The sequence below is a fragment of the Poecile atricapillus genome, chromosome 15 (genome assembly GCF_030490865.1).
Source record: "Poecile atricapillus isolate bPoeAtr1 chromosome 15, bPoeAtr1.hap1, whole genome shotgun sequence".
NCBI classification, from domain to species: domain Eukaryota; kingdom Metazoa; phylum Chordata; class Aves; order Passeriformes; family Paridae; genus Poecile; species Poecile atricapillus.
The window spans coordinates 14758452-14779581 of NC_081263.1; the positions used below are offsets into that span (position 1 = coordinate 14758452).

Below are 21130 nucleotides of genomic sequence, written 5' to 3' on the forward strand. Positions count from 1 at the left end.
AGCTGACACCAGGCCTGGGCCCCAACAAAAGGATGAGGTGCTGCTGGAGTGAGGCTTTGGAGATGCACCAAGGTCTGAAGCCCCTCTGGAGCCAGTCTCTGGAGTCAGGCTGGGAGGGCTGGGGGTGTTCAGCCTGGAGGAGAGAAGGCTCCAGAGAGGCCTTAGACCACATAAAAGGGATTCCAGGAGAGCTCAGAGGGACTTTGGACAAGGGTTTGGAGTGACAGGACAAGGAGGAATGGCTTCCCACTGGCAGAAGGCAGGGTTGGGTGGGATATTGGGAAGAAATTCTTCCCCCTGCGGGTGGTAAAGCAGATTGCCCATGAAGCCATAAAATAGATAGCCTCCGAGAAATAATGGGTTAAAACATAGAATATGAAGGGAACATCTGGAGGTAATAAACACAACGACAGGAGGGAAAGAGAAGGATAAAAAATCACCGGACTAAGCGTAATTTAAGCCGAAGCTAAAGCATGCCTAATGTCAATATGATAAGTTGGCCCTAGGAGGTTGGGAACTCGGCCAACTACACCGGGAAAGGACCAAATTTGGAAAGAAGTTCAAAAGTTTAAGGAGGAAGACTCCTCGGAGACCCTCGCCCACGATGAAGGCCGACCGGAACGACCCCCGAAAAGATCCTCAAAATAGAAGTTTCCACCCACGCCCCGCCTACGGCACGCCCCATATGAATATGCATGTATATGATGTAATTCCAAACCTAAACTGTATAAAAGGCATGCTTTTGTTGTAAGACTTTGGAAAACTCCCTTTAGAGATTTCCCCAACGTGCACGTTGCTAATAAAATACCTCCTGTCTATTTGACTTAAACTGCGTCTCTTAGACAGTTATTCATCGCCTTTTGGGGCAAAATTCGGCATCAGTTCTGGCGACCCAGATGGGACGAAACAGGAGACTCAGACTTTGAGGGGTTCCCTCCGAAGAGCCGGTCCGGGGCCGGGACCCTCTGGGGCCCCTGACGGATTTTTGTCAGAAGAGACTCCCCTCCTGGACCAGCGCTCTTCGGCAGAGGAAGGATTCCCTGCATCTCCTGCTCCAATTAAGAGGTATTTTTAATTGTTTATTGGTTTTGGTTTAAAGCGCTTTATTGGGACACGGGGGTCAGACGTGACCACCGAAGGGTAAACCAGGGGACGCCCTGGTAAAAATCCCTAATTGGTACCATTTGTGTTCGATATCTCGGACATCATAGGTTTTGGTACTATTGGTGTTTGTCCCTAATTGGTACCATTTGTGTTCGATATCTCGGACATCATAGGTTTTGGTACTATTGGTGTTTGTCCCTAATTGGTACCATTTGTGTTCGATATCTCGGACATCATAGGTTTTGGTACTATTGGTGTTTGTCCCTAATTGGTACCATTTGTGTTCGATATCTCGGACATCATAGGTTTTGGTACCATTGGTGTTTGTATGTGTTTTGTGTCATAGGTTTTGGTACCATTGGTGTTTGTATGTGTTTTGTGTCATAGGTTTTGGTACCATTGGTGTTTGTATGTGTTTTGTGTCAGAGGTTTTGGTACCATTGGTGTTTGTATGTGTTTTGTGTCATAGGTTTTGGTACCATTGGTGTTTGTATGTGTTTTGTGTTATAGGTTTTGGTACCATTGGTGTTTGTATGTGTTTTGTGTGTTCGTTTTATGTGTTTGTTGCAAAGTTTTATAGGAAACATCTTGTCACTCTTTATGTAATAGATTGAAACGCGCATTGTGCTGTCTACGTGCCTTGAATTTGGGAAGCCGGTACTTCACAGTTTGAGGGCGACTTTTTTTTATGACCAAACCTGGTAAAACAATTTTATTTTATAAGTGTGTGTTGTATGTGAGGGTGAGTGAGACGCAGCGTAGCTGCGAAGCGAGAGGGAGTCCTGCTCCGCATTTCCTGTTCTTCGCGAGAAGCCAGGTCGGAAACGGACGAAGCGATTGAGATTGTGTGCATGAAGTGTTAAAATATATCAGCATATCGTGGTTGCGAGAGAGGGACTGTTTCGGTTAACAGAAAACGCAGATACAGGGGATAGTCATGGGAGGTCAACAGAGTAAGGACGTAAATATGAAAACCCCCTTAGGGTGCATCCTAAAGCATTGGAAGGACTTGGGAGGGATTCCGGGAGGAAACATAAGTAAAAAGACACTTCTCAAATATTGTACGCAGTGGTGGCCATTGTATAAGTTAGATGATAATGAGAAATGGCCACCCGAGGGAACAATTAAATATAATACCATTTTACAACTAATGCTTTTCCTCCGCCGACTCGATAAGTGGGATGAGGTGATGTATGCAGACATGTTTTTCACCTTAAGGAATAAACCTGAGTGGCAAAAAGAGTGCGGAATTAATGTAGCCCCTCAGGATCCTCTAGTACTAGCCCTGGAAAAAGATAAGAAAGGTTCAAAGCCCAAAGAACGCTGCTGCGATGCATGTAGCATTGGGCAACAATGCCTTAAGTTAACGAGAAGGGACAGTGGAAAGGAGAGCGAAATAAGCCTGTGGGAATACCATCCATTTGCCCCAGGACGAGAAGGACCCCTCCCCAGGCCAAAAGAGGAACAAGGGGATCTTACCCCATTAAAGGAACTAGAACGATGGTGGAGATCCAAGTTTGGGCGCAGCCCCCAGAGGATAGACAACAGTTGGGAGGAGGGCAGCCCATTAAAATCAGGGATTGACGAGAGGAAAAATAACCCTCAGGGACTAGATAGTCCACAGAGGTCAGGGAGCTACATGGATGCTGACAGCCCACCCAGACTGGAAGTTGAGGGGGAAGAAGGCAGTGGGTCAGAAGCAGAGAGCCGAAGGGAGACACGTAGCATACCCGAGCTCAGTCCATATGGAGATAGCAACACCTCCAGAAATGGAGGCGTCTGTAGAATGGAAACCAGTGCACCAAGGACTGGGGATAAAAGCAATTCACCGGGAGGCGACGTCCCTAAATTGAGATACAGTAAGAAGAATGATAATGAGACATGTGAAAGGGAGGCAGAGAGTAACTCACAGAAACTGAACATAGTAATTCAGATAGAGGATAAGAGAGGTGGAGGGGGAGCAAAGGATGAGAGGAACCGCAGCCCGGGACAGGATAAGAGCTGGCAGATACAAAAGAGGCGACAGACGCAGGATGAGAATCGGATGGATTGTGTGATAGAGATAGGAGAGGAAAATGAAGAGCAGGAAGGGGGAAAGAAGAAAGAGAAGAGAAAGAATAGGGAAGGCATTGAGGCACAGGAAGAAGATCCCGGGGAGGGAACCATTCACTCGTATTACACCAGATCTGTGGCACGGGGGGAAGCAAAGCAAGGGGAGAAAGGGAATCACACGATAGCTCCTCTCCGACAAGTTATGCCAGTAGTAGGGGAAAAGACTAGAGTAAAGGTGCCATTCTCGACGAGTGATTTGAACAATTGGAGGGATGAGGCAAGGAACTTCAGGAGGAATCCAGAGGGAGTAGCAAAGAGGTTTGAACTAATGGCAAAGAACTTAGATATTGATTGGGAGGATATAGAAGTGATGTTGTCAGAGTTGACAGATACGGAAAGGGAACTCGTATTGGAAACGGGGAGACGACATGCCCAACTATTATCGGGGAGACTAGAAGATAATTTTCCCAGCAGTAAACCAGAGTGGGACCCGGGCAACGCGGAACACTATCAACGGCTAGTGCAGTATAGAAAATTGATAGCGATGGGCTTGCGTAATGCGATCCCTAAGGCTGTCAATTGGTCGATGCTGTATGGTGTCAGGCAGGGAAAGGATGAGACCCCGTCAGAATTTCTGGATAGGCTTAGGGCAGCAATGAGACAATACACACCCCTGGACCCAGCAACAGAGGAAGGGAAACAGCATTTGTTAGGGTTAATGATGGGACAGAGTAACCCAGACATCAGGAAGAAATTACAAAAGCTCGAGCACCCGGCAAATAAAAACCTAGAGACACTGCTGAATGAGGCGTGGAAAGTATACAATAATAGAGAAGTTGAGGAGAAGAAAAAGGAGGACAGGAGGATAGCTCGAGTAGTGGCTGTAGCAGTGGCAGCTCAGAAGACAGGCTACTCGGAACCTGGAACCAGGGGAAGAGGTAGAGACAACCCAGCAGGAAGGGGAAGGAGGCTCCAGCCCCATTCAAACGGGTTAGGGCCGAATCAATGTGCGTACTGCCTGCAGACGGGACACTGGAAGCGAGAATGCCCCCAGCTAAGGGAAAGGCTAATGGCCACCACTACTACCACGCCTCAGGATAGTGAATGAAGGGAACCGGTGGGCCGTACCCTAGCAGACCCACTGGTTAAGATAGAGCTAGGGGAGGGTAAAAAGGAATTAGACTTTTTGATTGATACGGGAGCAACCTTTTCGGTTTTAAATCAAGAATTTGTACCTAAAAGTGATGAATTTGTGCAAGTTGTGGGAGCAACAGGCCAACCAGAAAAGGCTTACTTTTTGAAACCCATTAAATACAAAATTGGGAAGCAAATGGGAATTCATCAGTTCCTGTATTTACCAAATTCACCAAAACCCCTACTAGGGAGAGACTTATTGGAGAACTTGGGGGCCGTAATAAAGTTTAATAAAGATCAATTGGAGTTTCAAGTAAATGAAGAACAACTGATTACAGCTTTAAGCCTAACGATCAGTTGTGTAGAGCCTAAACCTGAAAGCCACAATTTCGAGCAAATCCTGAGCCAGACGTACCCATTGGTGTGGGCTACTGATATACCTGGAAAATCAAAACAAGCAGCACCGATTGTCGTTGAACTTAAAGCTGGGACAAAACCGGTGAGAAAGAAACAATACCCTCTGAGGATAGAAGATAGGAAAGGGATTGAGCCCACAATCAGAAGGTTTATGGAACTGGGGTTATTGGTAGAATGCGAATCAGATTTTAATACACCAATCCTGCCAGTCAAGAAACCTAATGGAACCTATAGGTTAGTCCAGGATCTGAGAGCAGTAAATGAAATAACTAAGGCATTGCATCCGGTAGTTGCTAACCCATACACGCTTTTGACCAGACTGAAGGACAATTTGGCCTGGTTCACCGTATTAGATTTAAAAGACGCGTTCTTTTGCCTCCCCTTAGCTCTCGAGAGTCAAAAGATTTTTGCCTTTGAGTGGGAATCTGTAGATAGTGGAAGAAAGACCCAACTCACCTGGACAGTGTTGCCCCAAGGGTGGTGCAATTCCCCTACGATTTTTGGGAATCAGTTAGCCAAGGAACTAGAACAGTGGGAAAGGCCGCTGGGAGATGGCACCCTTCTGCAGTACGTAGACGACCTCCTAATAGCAACAGTGACAGAGGAAGAATGCATTGAATGGACTATTTCCTTGCTGAATTTCCTGGGTTTAAATGGATATCGAGTCTCTCGACAGAAAGCACAGCTGGTACAGACACAAGTGGTGTACCTGGGATACGAAGTCTCCAGAGGACAGCGATCCCTGGGAGCAGCTAGGAAAGAGGCCATCTGCCAGATGCCCAAACCAGAGACGGTGAGAGATCTGCGCGCCTTTTTGGGGATGACAGGTTGGTGTCGGTTATGGATCTACCAGTACGGGATACTCGCTAAACCACTGTATGATTTGTTGAAGGAGGCTAAGAGCATCCTAGTTTGGACTCCCGAGGCAGAAGAAGCCTTCAAGAAGCTGAAGATGGAACTAATGAGAGCACCAGCCTTAGGTCTCCCAGACGTATCAAAACCATTCTGGCTGTTCTCCCACGAACGACAAGGGATGGCCTTAGGAGTCCTAGCACAGCAGCTGGGACCACACAAGAGAGCTGTGGCCTACTTCTCTAAGCGATTGGATGAAGTAAGCAAAGGATGGCCAGGCTGTCTGAGGGCAGTGGCCGCAGTGATAATTAACATAGAAGAGGCCAGGAAGCTCACGCTGGGCCAAAAGGTGACTGTACTAGTATCCCACACCGTGTCGGCTGTGCTGGAACAGAAAGGCAACCATTGGTTGTCGCCTTCCAGATTCCTAAAATACCAGGCCGTTCTGGCTGAATCAGATGACGTAACCATTCAGGTAACTAACATTGTGAACCCAGCTTCATTTCTAGAAGGAAGAGCCCCGGCAGAACCCATCGAACACGACTGCCTGGAAACAATTGAAGCTGTCTATTCCAGTCGCCCGGACCTCAAAGAAGAGCCGTTCGAAGATGCGGACAACTGGTTCTCAGATGGCAGCAGCTTCGTGAAGCAAGGAGTAAGAATGGCTGGTTATGCGGTCACTACTACAGAAAGGGTAATTGAGTCGAACCCCTTACCCACAGGAACTTCAGCCCAGAAGGCAGAACTGATAGCTCTGACTCGAGCTCTGGAATTGGCAGAGAATATGCAAATCAATATATGGACAGACTCTAAATATGCCTTTTCTGTTGTACATGCTCATGGGGCCATCTGGAAAGAAAGAGGACTGTTGACTACACAAGGAAAAACAGTCAAACATGCAGAGGAGGTTCTGCGATTGCTAGAGGCGGTCCAACTCCCAGCTCAAGTGGCCATAATGCATTGTAAGGGACATCTGAAAGGCAATACTATTCCAGAAATAGGAAATAGAAAGGCAGATACAGAGGCCAAATTGGCTGCCACAAAGTCTAGGGAAGTGGGAATAACGGCCCTAATACCAGGAGACCTGGATATCAGTATCAAGCCAGATTACCAGGAATCAGACCATAAATGGATTCAAAGAAATAAGGGCAAAATATTAGAAAATGGTTGGGGTCAATCGGAAACAGGACAGTTAGTAGTACCAGGAAATGTGATGTGGCAGTTTGTAAAAGCAGAACATGAGAAGGCCCATTGGGGTTTGGATCCGCTTTACCAATATTTGCAAACCAGGATAGCAGGACCGAAATTATTTACTACTATAAAGCACGTAACATCCCAGTGCGAACGGTGCCTGAGAAATAACCCGAATACGGGAACCAAGATACACCAAGGAGCCATAAGTCGAGGTAAATTCCCAGGTGAAGTATGGCAAATTGATTTTTCTGAGCTCCCAAGAAAAGGGGGGCTCCGATATTTGTTGGTATTAACTGATACATTTTCTGGGTGGCCTGAAGCATTCCCTTGCAGGACAAACAAGGAAAGAGAAGTGACCAAAATACTGTTGAGTGAAATCATTCCGCGGTTTGGGGTACCGAAGAGTATTTCCTCGGATAGGGGTACACACTTCTGTGCGAAAGTGGTGAGAGCAATAAGCAAAGCATTACAAATCAAATGGCAATTACATACACCTTATCATCCACAGGCCAGTGGACAAGTAGAAAAAATGAATCATCTTATTAAGCAGCAAATTGCCAAAATATGCCAAGAGACTAATTTGCAATGGTATCAAGCCTTGCCTATTGCTCTGCTGAGGCTGAGAGTCAAACCAAGGTCAAAAGAGAAGCTAAGCCCATTTGAAATCCTGTATGGTAGACCTTACGCTATGCAAGTTGTAAACGGGGATGCCATAGGCCAAATCGGTAACCAGTACATTTATGATTATGTAATTACAGTAGGGAAACAATTGGATAAGAATGCTACCGTGGTAATAGAGCACCAACCTAAACAACCTGATTGTAAATTGCATCCGTTTAACCCCGGTGATTGGGTGTATGTTAAGAATCTTTTAGGAAAACCCCTACAAGAGAAGTGGGAAGGACCTTTCCAAGTGCTGCTGACTACCTTCACCGCGGTCCGGATCAAGGAGCGACCTACGTGGATTCATTACTCGCGGGTCAAGAAAGCTCCAGAGAGTAAACAAGAGGAACGGACACCATGACCTTGACTTCACCTCAAGCCCTTTCAACCCTGATCATTGGACTCTCGATAAGTATAGTTCTTCCCCGAGACTCTGACCCGATAGATCCATGGTCTCACGCACATCAGTGTACCCACCCGGAATGGGGAGAGAAGGGACCCTATTTCGAGGTATATGCCCTACGTAACAATCAGCCATACGCAAGTAAATTATGGCATCAATCTTCCATGGTAGCATACAAGGGAGACCAAATCCAAATTGGGTGTCGAGAGCTTGACTCAGTGGAAGGAAGAACAAAGCAGCTAGTATTGACAATTCGATCCTTGGGGAAGTCAGCATCCGAACATAACTTAATTACCTTTAGTCCGGTAAAAATGGGTAAGCCCACTATTTGGAGGCAGCAAAAGGGCCCAATTTCGTGTAGGTGGAGTGATTTCCGGGAAGATCCAACCGGATCACAGCCCCAAAACACAGTAATTTATAGAAAAGATTCGCTTGGGGACCTGCGCCCACAAAACATAACTCTTGACCCTCACCCTCTTCCTTTCCCTGCGGGAAAGATCGTGGCATCTGGTGGCCCCGAGGAAGGGAAGGCACGGTGTGAAATGGCATTTAAATTAGATCAATCGATGTCGTTCATATGCGAAAGACAGTTGAAGATACCGGAACAAGGTCTTAACCCAGAGGGGGTCCCTAGTGGGCATGCTGTTGAATATAGGGTGGCACTATCGGAAGACGTGACCCCCTTATATCCAAATCTAGACTTGCCCCAAGAAACCGCTCCACCAGCGGAATGCAAAGTAGTGCACAATTTAACCTTTGTAGGGCCTCAAGTGATAAGAAAGTCTAATGAACTAAAATTATTATTGGACCCTACTTATTCCCTGAAAAAGGTGCAGATGAATATACGCGTCGATGTTACGCATCTGCAGAAGGATTGTCGACCATTTGTACAGCAAAGCCTTAAGGGATGGAATGCATGGCTAGCAACTAGGTCCTATCACAGGCGGGCGCAAAGAGATATAAGTGGATGGGTTGGTACTGGATTTGGAATACTGAATACAGTAGATCAAGAGGTATTGGTGAACAAATTGAGCACTGTCACCACCAACTTAGGAAAACTCAAGGTGCCGCTGAGTTCATCTATGCTTACATTGGCAGAAACACAATCGCTAGTAGTAAAATTACTAACCATGGTAGCAAACCATACTGCAGAGGATTTTGTAAAGCTCGCTGATTACACAGGAGAGCTCAGTAAAGACATTGCACTCGCTATCCAATGCTCTCAGACACAACAGTGGGTACAATCGGTAGCGGCAGGAATAATGAGAGAAGGAACGTCAGGTATATTACCTCAAGAACTAAGGGAAACAATATTAAAGGACAATCATACTACACAATTCGAGAAGGACCACCAAGCCTGGTGGCAATTAGTAAATTTCACTTATGAACCTCAACAGGAACATATCGAAGCTTATGTCCTCACCATCAGTGCGGCAGAGGAAAGAGCTATTTTTCCTATCCTCACCCTAGGGACAATGCAACAAGATGTCATTGTCAAGCCAATAGATCACAATGTTTGGGCCAGTTATGATTATATCAAAAATAAGTGGCAATCGGTTAGCACAGAGGCATGTATTCCTAGAGGACAGCTAGGCTATGTTTGCGAAAACGCTGTAGTAGAGGCAGAAGATTTATGCTTAGATGCTGAGAATAGAGTGTGCACCTTTGAAGTGCTTTTGCGTAATCGAACACAGTCACAAGTTTACTATATAGGGAATGGGTGTGCTTGCGTACGGACAGCCTGTGACAATGTCACTATAGATAATTGCCAAGAGGAAACTAACAATACTAACTTTTGTGTATGCAACTTTACCAAAATAGTGGGTTGCGATTTTCATTATACTGTCCCAATAACTACTCAACAGCTAATTAACACAGATTTTAACCTGTATCGGGAAATACCAGAATTGCAAATAGGGATGGATGTCAAAATTCTCAAAGCAATGCTCGCACACCCTAAAGTAAAGGAATTGGTGCAAAGAGTGAATCAAACAACTACACGGATGGTATGGCAGGTAGAACATGATTCAGAAAGAATAAAGAATGTCCTCACCGAAGTAGAACAAGTAGGCCAGCATCATTGGTGGGATATCTTCACAGGATTTTCCCCAACAGCCACACAGGTTTTCAATTACCTGGTGCCCCCAATGATATTGGTAGTTGGAGCCCTGTTGGTTTTAACTTTTACAAATATTTTTATGTGGTGGAAGCTAAGGATCATAATGAAAAGGACCCAAATGGTTTGGGCTATGGTACGAGCGCATCAGCGCTCTTAGGATTAGACATCAGCACTCTTAGGATCAGACCTTGACGAAAGAATTCGTAAGTCATAAGAAAAGGGGGGAATGAAGCCATAAAATAGATAGCCTCCGAGAAATAATGGGTTAAAACATAGAATATGAAGGGAACATCTGGAGGTAATAAACACAACGACAGGAGGGAAAGAGAAGGATAAAAAATCACCGGACTAAGCGTAATTTAAGCCGAAGCTAAAGCATGCCTAATGTCAATATGATAAGTTGGCCCTAGGAGGTTGGGAACTCGGCCAACTACACCGGGAAAGGACCAAATTTGGAAAGAAGTTCAAAAGTTTAAGGAGGAAGACTCCTCGGAGACCCTCGCCCACGATGAAGGCCGACCGGAACGACCCCCGAAAAGATCCTCAAAATAGAAGTTTCCACCCACGCCCCGCCTACGGCACGCCCCATATGAATATGCATGTATATGATGTAATTCCAAACCTAAACTGTATAAAAGGCATGCTTTTGTTGTAAGACTTTGGAAAACTCCCTTTAGAGATTTCCCCAACGTGCACGTTGCTAATAAAATACCTCCTGTCTATTTGACTTAAACTGCGTCTCTTAGACAGTTATTCATCGCCTTTTGGGGCAAAATTCGGCATCACCCAGAGAAGCTGTGGCCACCCCATCCCTGGAAGTGCTCAAGGCCAGGTTGGACAGGGCTTGGAGCAGCCTGGGATAGTGGAAGGTGTCTCTGCCCATGGCAGGGGTCTGAATGAGATGATCTTTAGTCTCTTCCAACCCAAACCAGTCTAAGACTGTGATATGTCAAGAAAAGTCAGATACAGGAGAATTCAGATCCTAAGTTTGCTCAAGAAATTTTTGCTGACAACCATGTCTCAGACTAAACCTGTGTAATCTTTATATTTAAGGTCATGGGCCATTTTCACACATGTTTGATGGAAGATTTATTCCACTCACTCGTCCAGATTTGAAGTGGAAGGTAGGCTTTTCACTATTAAAATAAAAATACAAACCTGAAATTTCTGGAGGCAAAATATTTAATCTTTAAAGAGTTAAGAGGTCCAGTGCTTGTGAGGCTGTAGTGGTTATCTGGCTTTACCTTATTGCATCATTTTGATGGCTTAATTGAAAACCAGAATGTTATTTCCTAGTCTTGTGATGCTATCCTTGTTAGGGCTGCAGTGATCATTTTTGGCCAGCATTGTGCCTTAAAATGTGTACTGAGAGCTTTCTGCAGAATATATTTTACATTTGCAAAATAGCAACTGGCAGCTTCCTTTCCAGTATAATGTTTTAGCCTAGGGCCAGCATATTCAATAGTCTTTAGAATTCAAACTTCCCAAAATTTTGAACACAGTTTCAACAGTTGTTTTCTGTGGATGAAGTGCAACACAATCCTTTCAGGCCTCTCTCTGCTTGTAATTTCTTAGCAAAATCAGCTGAGTCAACTGGTTAATCATTTACACTTACAGGTTTACATTTACTGGTTAATCATTTAATCAAGCAAAATTGTCTCTTAGCATTGTAATGGCTTTGCTGCTGTTTGTCAACACACAGAATTAACAGCTCTCTGCTGAAGAGTTTCTGGACTCTGTAGACCAGGTGATTTCCTGTTCTGTTTAATGCACAATGACTAGGAAAGCACCCAGGTGCTGCCCTTCACACCAGCCTGCCCATGTGCCCTGCTCAGCAGTGCTGATGACTTGGAGTAAAGCTGTGACACTGCAGGAAAGATGCTATGTAAAGAAACTATGTAATCCAATATTTGGATGGTGTTTTTTTCACAGCATGAAACTGCTTCTGTTCAAATGTTTGAGCACTTGATCACTTCCAATAAACTAGAAAGAGTCATGGAGTCGCATGGTCTTGTTCTGGAGGAAGATATGTTGTTCATCAAGGAACAGATAGGAGGGCCTATAGATGAAACTGCTTGTGTGAAATCGGTGAGTTGGCATGCTGCTCCTGTGGTTATCCCAAGAAATGTCTTTATTTCTCTGAAAGAACAGATAATTTTGGCTTCTGCTATATGTTACTTCTAGCCCCATGAAGTTTTGGGGATCTTGTCACAGTTGATGCTGGAGGAGTGTTGTGTTTATTTCTTACAGCGCTGGCAGATATGTTAATGTGCTTACAGCTCCCTGAGAATTCTTATCCAGAAACCTCCAGATCAGAGGAAAGCTGTAGAAAGTTACTTGTATTTAGGGAACCTAACTGGTGACTGGGATCCAGGTATTTTCCATCATTTACTTGCAGTCCTGGGTGGTCCCAGTTGACTGGAAATCAGCAAATGTGACTCCATGTACAAGAAGGATGACCCAGGGAACTAGGGCGCTATCAGCCTGACCTTGGTGCTGGGGAAGGTCATGGAGCAGATCATCCTGAGTGTCATCATGCAGCGTGTACAGGACAGCCAGGGCATCGGGCCCAGCCAGCCTGGGTTTAGGAAATGCAGGTCATGCTCAACTGAAGGACAGGAAGGCTCTACAGAGGGATCTGGACAGGTTGGATTAATGTGTCCAGGCCAATTGTGTGAGGTTCAACAATGCCAGCTGTTGGGTCCTGCTACAGGCTGGGGCCAGGGCAGCTGGAAAGTGGCTAGACAGAAAAGAGGTGCTGTTTGGCTGACAGTGGCTGAAAAAGAGCCAGATGTGCCCAGGTGGGCAAGAGGCCAATGGCATGTGGCCTGTGCCAGCCATAGCACAGCAAGCAGGACCAGGACAGTGACTGTACCCCTGTGCTGGGCACTGCTGAGGCCACAGCTGAAATGCTGGGTTCAGTTTTGGGCCTCTCATTGGAGAAAGACACTGAGGTGCAGTGGAGAAAGGCAATAGAGCTGGGGAAGGGTCTGGAGCACAAGTATGGTGAGGAGCAGCTGAGGGAGTGAGGGGGGTTTGTCCTGGAGTAAAGGAGGCCTTTCCCAGTCTGGATAACAAAATTGGGCACGGGCAGCAATGAGGCAGTGAGTAATCCAAGCCTGGCCCAAGTGCCAGAGCCACAAGAGCTTTGATGACAGCAGCAAAATGCTTGGATTTATTGCAATAGCAAACATAGAGGAAGGGATAAGACTTGAAGAAATTAGTTGCCTCAAGAGACAAGAAAGAAGAGTTAATTATTGCAACTCTATGAAAGACTTAAGTCCTTTCTCCTTGTTTTACGCTTTTGTGTCTCTTCAAGGACACTGATTCAGTTGCCACCAGAGTAAAGAACTGGTAGCAGCTGAAGTCAGTGGGAGATCTGTCAGGACAATATGGTCTTAATCAGAATTCATATGTAGTCCCAAACAAGTAACCCACAAATGTTCACACTTGCCCATTATTTTCTACTGCAGGAGTGGGTAGCAATCCTGTGGCAAATACAAGGAACTTGACATAGTGAAATTGAGTCTGAGATCCTGTAGGAAGAGGATGTTCATTTACAAAATCCACAAGCTGATTTTTATCCTGCTGGGCTTGTTTGCACATGAATCTTGGTGCCTACTACTGGCATTGCTCTTGTGCCAGGTTCTTCCCCTGTGTCTGATTTGCCTCGTTTGGATTCTGTGCCTGTTTTCCAGCAGGATACCAGGAAGAGGAGTGCCACACACTACCTGGCAGCACCCTCCTGGTGTTAGGCAGCAGATTGCACTGACAGGCTGTGCACTGGTGCAGGCCTCTGTCATGGCATGGATAGTGTGTGTTCAGGCACCAGACATAAACAGTGTCCTCAACATGTCCCAGTAGCAGAGCTCTTTGTGATCATGGTATTTTTATCCATGATGTGCTTTCTTCCTTCTGCTTGCACGTGTTTCCATTGCTATTCACATCAGTTTTAGTATTTCTGTAGTGCAGGTAACATGGAAGCCATGTTTGCATACAATGTTTTCCACTTTCAGAATTTCAAGGCCACTTTATGGCATTTTTTTAGGTGAAGGATCTTTAAATTTTCAAGAAAATGTGCACCTTTCACCTTACTTATTTTGGTGTTCATTTCCTGTTTACCTTATGGCTGAATTGTCCCTTGTGAGGTAGGAGTTTAAGTATCTATCAATTTTTTTGCTTAAAACATCAAAATAAGTGTTTTTAAACTCTGTTCTAGAAAGTTGTAGATTGCAGAAGACTGGGGGACAGTGACGTGTTTGTGTATTTAATTCCCAAAAATCAAATAATTCCAAAATTTCCCCTCTTTGTTGATATGCTCTTTTTGTTTGGTTGGGTTTTTTTTCATTTCAAAGCCACAGGCTTTCTTTAAGTAAGTAATGGGCAATGAATACTTGTGTTTTCATGGGTTTTATTCTTTCTGAGATCCTGGGAAGACAGCTGCTCAGGCCCTGTTCTGGATTTCTAATGCCTGATAGCTTCTGGGAGTTCTTTCTTTGTCTTTGTGTTCTTCACTACCTCAGTGTTGGATGTTTATCATAAGCAAAGGGTATTCCCACTGTCCTAAAAAAGCTGTTTGACATTGTTGGTACACTTTAATTTCTTGCTGTTTCTCATGTTCTTCTTCCTGTCTCCCCTGTCAGTGGCCCTACCGTGGTCGACCAAAGGAGAAAAGTTTCCTCTACGAGATTGTAGCTAATAAAAAAAATGGCATTGATGTTGACAAGTGGGATTATTTTGCAAGGTACAAATCTTACATTTTATTATGAATTCCTATTGACAAAATGCTGCTGTATGTACGAAAATGATCATATTGTTAAACATTCTTTGGAATATTTCTAGGGATTGCCACCACCTGGGAATCCCGAATAATTTTGACTATAAGCGATTGCTTATCTTCACTCGGGTCTGTGAAGTGGAAAACCAGAAGCACATCTGTACTCGTGACAAGGTGAGCAGAGTGTGGAGCCCAGGGGGGCACACAGGGGAGCTGTATCTCATGGCTGGGGGTGTTAGCATTCAGGAACACACACAACCACGAATGGTCATATGAAGGTGCTTTATTTAGAGAGCTCTGGGTGTCAGGGGTACACATACCCAAATCTGACCCCATTTGGTTTTCGAGTTGGACATATTTTATACTCTATCGTTATGCAACTTGCATATTAATTATTAAACTTACATTGTTCTATTGTATGCATTGTTTTTACCCAAGCATGAATTTCTCATGATCCCTCTTTAGCCCCCCAACATGGTTCCCCATGTTCTCTAAACAATAATTATATCTAATCACATCTAACAATTGTATCATTTATCACATACTGACAGGTGCAGTTTGACCTGGTCTTTAGCAAGCACAAGGCCTAACATTTCCCAGGGCCTGCTTTTCCCAGGGCTTTCCAAACCTAAGTCCCCGAATTTTCTAAGATTTTAGAACCTTTTACTATCAGGGGTTCTGGGGTCCTGCCCCATGTTCCCATAGCCCAAGAGGGAGAAAAGTAGTTGCTCTGAAGCTGCTGTTTGGGGGAGGGACAGAGCAAACCACTGTTTGAAATGATTTGTGGCAGGTCCTTCAGGGGAGACTCTACAGACTCCCCAGATCTGCATGATCCTGCTCCAGGTCTGCTGGGCAGGAAGTGAATGTGGCTGTGGTGGGGGGCTGCTGAAGGGATGAGGGGTCCCCTTTTTCTGCCAGGCTGCCTGGGGTCACTCTCAGCACTCTGCAGTGCCACTCTACAGTGGCCTGAGCCAGTTTCAAAATTTGGAAATTGTGAATAATAATCATTCTGCTTTATGCTGTGAACGGGAGGAGGCAACTAATTTGATTAATTGATTGATTGATTGATTGTCTTAATTTTCCTAGTAAGACAGTGGCAAAAGTAAATGCTGATAGGGTTTTTTTGATTCAGGAAGTTGGAAATTTGTATGAGATGTTCCACACCCGGAACTGCCTGCACCGGAGAGCATACCAGCATAAGACTGGCAACATCATTGAAATAATGCAAGTATATTTTCCTTTCTTTTCAATTTATTTTTAAATTCTTTAAACAATCCATTACCCATTTGGAATATTCAGAAAATCTATAAGGTGTGACATAGAATAAAAGCCACTTTGATTCTTGTGAAAAGACTTAGTGCTTAGAGTATCATAGAGGCTGTGGTTAACAAAGCAAACAAAAACAGAAGGAGAGGAGGACAAAAACATCCTTCCACATGAAATTAAATTAGATGAAAATTATTAAAGGCCTGGAGAAGCACCGGACATGGGTGTGCTTAAACCATTTAAACTGCTGACAGCTGAAGCCAAATCCTTATCTGCGAGTTAGAGACCACTTAGCTCAAACTGTCTGGTTACTAGAGCAAGCTTACTAACAGAGTAAAGTCACAAATGGACTCATGTAGCTCAGCTAAGGCCTGGCTTTGTGTTTATGTAATGCAAGATTTTTTTCAGCACCAACTCAGCTGGCTACCTGCTGTTTTACCTCTCTTGTTGATGTCTATAGAATTTTTAATTAACTTTATTCTTTTTGCTTTTCTTGAGAATCAGAAATACTTGTATCCCCAATATTTTTTCCTTAGGGTCTGGTCTGTTGACTATGGTAAAAAGGAATGTTAAGGATTACACAGTACAAGAGTGATTTGGATTGCTTTAATTTCATAAACTTCCGAAACTAATTTAGGGATCTTCTAAAACATCTAAAAATGCTCAGGTTTGACAGTACCTACATATATGATGAGTAAAGCATATTTTTTATTTTAGAAAAATAGTTCTTGGCTTCCTATAATTATAGCAGCCTTTTCAAGAGTGTCCAAGATGGAAATGACAGCAAAGTACATGGAAATCTGGAAGAACTTCATCTTTAGAACATAATTTTTTCCCATTTGAAAATACTACCTGTTTGTGATGCTTTCCCTTTGCAATGCTTTGTACTCTCTCAGCTAACTCGGGAAGCAAGGAGTCTGTAAAAGGGTGTGGTCATCTGTGAGGAAGCATTACTGCAGCTGAAGGGCCAGGCACTGTTTTGTGGGGTTCTGCAATTGTCTCAGCAGTGCTAAACACAGTCTGAAGCAGAACAAAGTGAATTTGCTCATTCATCAAAAGTTTACATTCTGTTCTGAACCCATCTTCAGTAAATCTCTGTTGGAAGGTGCAATGACAGCATGGAGACAAGATGATGCAGTCATCAGTGTCTGCTGTGTGCTGGGGATACAGTTTCATCTGTTGTTTTCTGCTCATAACATATTAATTTGTTTCATTTTGCCTGCTGACCAGTTAGGTGTTTCAAAACTATATTATCCTAAAGTCATAATTTTGTCTCAAACTAGGATAACAGAAGCTTTTCAAAAAGCGGACAAATTTTTTGAAATAAGAGGCTCTGGAGGAAAAGTGTATCGGATTTCTACAGCAATGGAGGACATGGAAGCCTACACTAAACTAACTGGTATGAGGTCTCAGAATTATTTTTTTAAGTAAAAGAGCATCAGTACCTGTTAAAATGCTCTTTTTACTGTTTTTGTGCACAGAAGGTGGGGCAAGGTCTAGTGCTTGTGCTCTCAAATCTTGCTGGGAGAGCAAGACCTTCTAGTTTAAATCACTTTTATGTTGAGAGAGAAAGAAGCACTAACCTTATGTTTCACATATGTTCAGATTCAGCAGTGTTAGAAGGTCCTGCCTGTGCCCTGAGTTTGTTGTACTTATCACAAGTGGGATGTAAGTGAGCTCTAAGTGATACTACAGGGTGGCTCTGTCAGGTGAAGTACTGGATGTGTGTTGTGGTGTGAAGCTATTCCCAAAGCAGGTTCCAAACAGCTCTCGTAAGGTCTCAGGGTTGCTGCCCTGCTTGCCTGCCTCTCCTGGTCTGTGGTGTGGGGCCCCAGTGTTCCCCTGGTTGTGTTGAGAGCTGCAGTGTGGGCCAGGCAACCCTACTGCTCCCAAGCTTTGTGGATGGCGCTGTGTGTGCAGGGCAGGGTGCTGCAGGTCCTGCTCAGGGCTGCTTCTGATTACTGGCAGCTCTTGCAGCACCTGTCAGCTACAGCTCACCAGGACTTCCAAGCCAACTCTCCTGAGTTTCCATCACCAAGCCTTAGCTGGCCATCAGAGAGACTAAAGAACTTCTGTCTTTGGTCCATGGATGAAGTGGCAGGGCCTGAGGGCACTGTTGCAGAGAATCCTGTGTGCCTTAGCCTTTGTCATGCTAAAGGACTTCTGCTGGCAGTCCTTCATGTGCCACAGCCATCCACAGTCTGAGCACACACCTGCTGCTGAGGTGAGGAGCTGCCTTTCCCTTCTGTCACTGTGTGCCTCTGCTTAGGGCAGGATGAGGGGGGCTGGCTTTGAGGGGCAGTAGTTCTTGGGGGATGTGAATTGCATTGCTGAGCAGTGGAAGGCTGGGCAGAAAGGAAAGGCCTGAGGTGAAGTTGTTCCTGGGCTGGGCCTGTTCCTGGGGGCTGGCTGGCCTGGCATGTCCTGCTGTAAATACCTGCTTACCTGTGGTCCCTGGTGTGGAGCACACCTCAGGGCAAGGACAGCAGAGCTGTGCCCAGCCTCTCACAGTCTGCCACAGCAAGGAGCTGCTAGCTGGCATCATCTGTTCAGCAAAGAGGGCTGAACAGCAGGGAGAGTGATGTGAGGAATGTAGCAGCATCAGATGTACAATGGAGCATGAAGGACGAGTATGTTTTCCTCTTAAACCTCATTCCTGTGTCTAGTGCTGTGGAGGGTAGGATTTTTCCTTTTTTTTTTCTTTTTGCTCAGGGAATTTTCTCCCATTTGTTTCTCAAGAGATGGGAATGAGCAATACTTAAGAGAGACAAAAGATGTAGCCAAGGAGGAGGGGGAAGCGTGCAGTTTGCACACTGAGCTGGGGGGCTTTCTTTTGGGAAGAGCAGAGATACTGGGAGATTTTGGCTGGGGCGTGAAGGACTGGGCTCAGCTCCTGTCTCCTTCTCGCCCTTGGGATCAGAGGTGAGACGGGCAGGTTGCTGCTGTTGGGAGATTTTGCTGCTACTGCAGAGTTCTGTCCTGCACTGCTTTCTCCTTACCATGGCTGAGCTTCTGCTCACAAGAGCAGCTGCTGAACTGGGACCTTTCCAACATCCGACCTCACTGGGAAGGGGACCCCGGCCCCGGCCCCTTCCCGGAGGGAGCGTCTCTGGCTGCTTGAGTGTGGGAGCCTGTGCCCAGCCCCGCTGCTCGTGCAGCTGCTCCGGGCACCCCGCGCCTGCCGGGACACCCTGCGGCTCCTGGCACGGCTCAGGAGTCTTTGTCACCTCGGCTGTGCCCGCCTGTGCCGTTCCAGCCCCGCTGCTCCGAGGTTCCTGCTGCAGTCCATTCAGCTTCCCGGCTGCTTGCCGTGAGTTTCCAAAGGAAGCCCCTTGGCCATCCCTTCCGCCAGCCCGCCCGCCATTCCCGTGTGGAGAGAGGCGGCCGAGCTGGCGCCACAGCGCCCCCTGCAGGCGCGGGGGAATCATCGCGCCCGCCCTGCCCGGCCGGGAGCCAGCAGCGCCCCTGCCGGCTGTGCCCGGAACTGCAGCAAAGGGGAAGGTGCCTGCAGCCGGGAGGAGCCTGGGACTGGCTCTCTGGGGCTGTTCCTTGCTGCTGCCGGGGCTGGTGTTTGTTTGCCTTCTTACACACACACACACATGGAAAGAACTGCTATTCCTTTTCCTGTAGCTGTGCCTGAAAGCCCTGTAATCTCAAAGTTACAATAATTCAGAGGGAAAGGGGTTGTCTTTTCTATTCTAAGGGAAGTTCCTGTCCTCTTTGGCAGAGACCTGTCCTTCAAACCAGGACAAGTGTTTGCGACCTGGATGCTCTTGAGGCTTTTTTCAGCAGTCCCTAGTGAGTGATTTTTCTGTGAAATTGTCCAGTTATGGACCTCTATAAATGATGAACCTCTGGGAGATTCTGCAGCAGAAGCTTCCCTAGCTTTCTTCCATGACGGATGAAGAACCACAGTTGTTTTTTAATGTGTTACTTCCTGATTTGGCAGCAAATCCTAGTTCTAGTCAAGGCTGAGACAGCAAAGCATTCCTTGTTGCTGCTGCTTTTGCACAGGGAAGATTTCATGGGCTTCTTATTTCCCCTGCATTATCTCTTCTTTGTCTGAAGAAACTTGGTCTGTGGTTCCTGGAGAAGTTTCTGGCTTTGGTTGACCTTGTCCATTAAACCAATTGAAGGTGTTTTGGTACACCAGAACAGCTCAGAAGTTGTTCTGGAGCATATTGGGAGCTCCTCAGATGGTTAGAGCTTCAGGTGGGCTCTTTCAGGGCTGTGTCAGAGATGCCCAGGTGTTCCCATCCAGGGAATGCAGCTGTGGGGTGCAGATCAGGCCAGCAGCATCCTGGCAACAGCAGTCTCTAGGACAGTCAAAAATAACCTTTCTGCTCTGAAGCCACATCAAAAGAGACCTAACTGATAGTGGGAATCTCGCTGCATGTATCACTGTCATGTAGAGACAGGATGGGGGATTTTGAAGCTGGCATCCCAAGTCTGAGAAAACCTGAAGCCTTAATGGCCATTCTTTCTTTTTTTACTAGACAGAGTACCATGTCCTGAGCTAGTTAGTGGTGGAGTTCAGGGTAGTCTGCTAAACAAGACTAAATAAGATAAGAAAGTAACTTCTAGTGAAATAATGAAGTATGTTACCAGGGTGAGAATTCAGGTAGTTTTTCTGCCAACAGCCATTTTGAATCTAATGATAATTAAGATAATATTGTGACTTCTCATTGTCAAACTTAGTTCTGTCATTCCCTGAAAGTGTCTTTCCTGAACCAGCAGCTTTTTGCTTTAACCTTTGGCCCTGTTTATGCATTTTATTGTGACACTGGATTGTGAAATATGTAACAAAAATCAATGCAACTTTGGCAGACTGTATCTACCTGGAAATTCTTAACTCAAGTCATCCAGAACTGGAAGAGGCACGAGAAATTTTGCGTAAAATAGAACGGCGTGAATTATACAAGTTTTTAGGAGAGACTCGACCTGAATCCAAGACAGAAATTGTAAAGGTAATGTCCTTTAGCAGGAAGTTCTGAATTCTGTCCCCATAAAAATGTTCTTGAAGTTGCTGACCTTCCATTTATCCCTATCTCCATGTGGGCTTTGTTTACTTTGAGGGTTTGTTCTTTTTTTGTTATTTGCTAGTCAAAAAAAAAAGTCAGAAGCTTTCCTCCCATCTTTAAGTAGCTGA

General features: G+C 45.4%; 1 protein-coding gene across 4 annotated transcripts in view; it reads left to right on the forward strand.

The window, feature by feature from the left end:
- Positions 1 to 21130, forward strand: part of SAMHD1 (SAM and HD domain containing deoxynucleoside triphosphate triphosphohydrolase 1) — a 37959-nt gene that overhangs the window by 10148 nt on the left and 6681 nt on the right. For all 4 annotated transcript variants that reach the window (XM_058850641.1, XM_058850643.1, XM_058850642.1 and 1 more), the window contains 7 exons: positions 10992 to 11062; positions 11871 to 12026; positions 14582 to 14682; positions 14781 to 14889; positions 15848 to 15939; positions 17265 to 17380; positions 20809 to 20948. In XM_058850641.1, coding sequence (XP_058706624.1) covers positions 10992 to 11062; positions 11871 to 12026; positions 14582 to 14682; positions 14781 to 14889; positions 15848 to 15939; positions 17265 to 17380; positions 20809 to 20948 — 785 coding nt within the window. The remainder of the gene's footprint in view (positions 1 to 10991; positions 11063 to 11870; positions 12027 to 14581; positions 14683 to 14780; positions 14890 to 15847; positions 15940 to 17264; positions 17381 to 20808; positions 20949 to 21130) is intronic.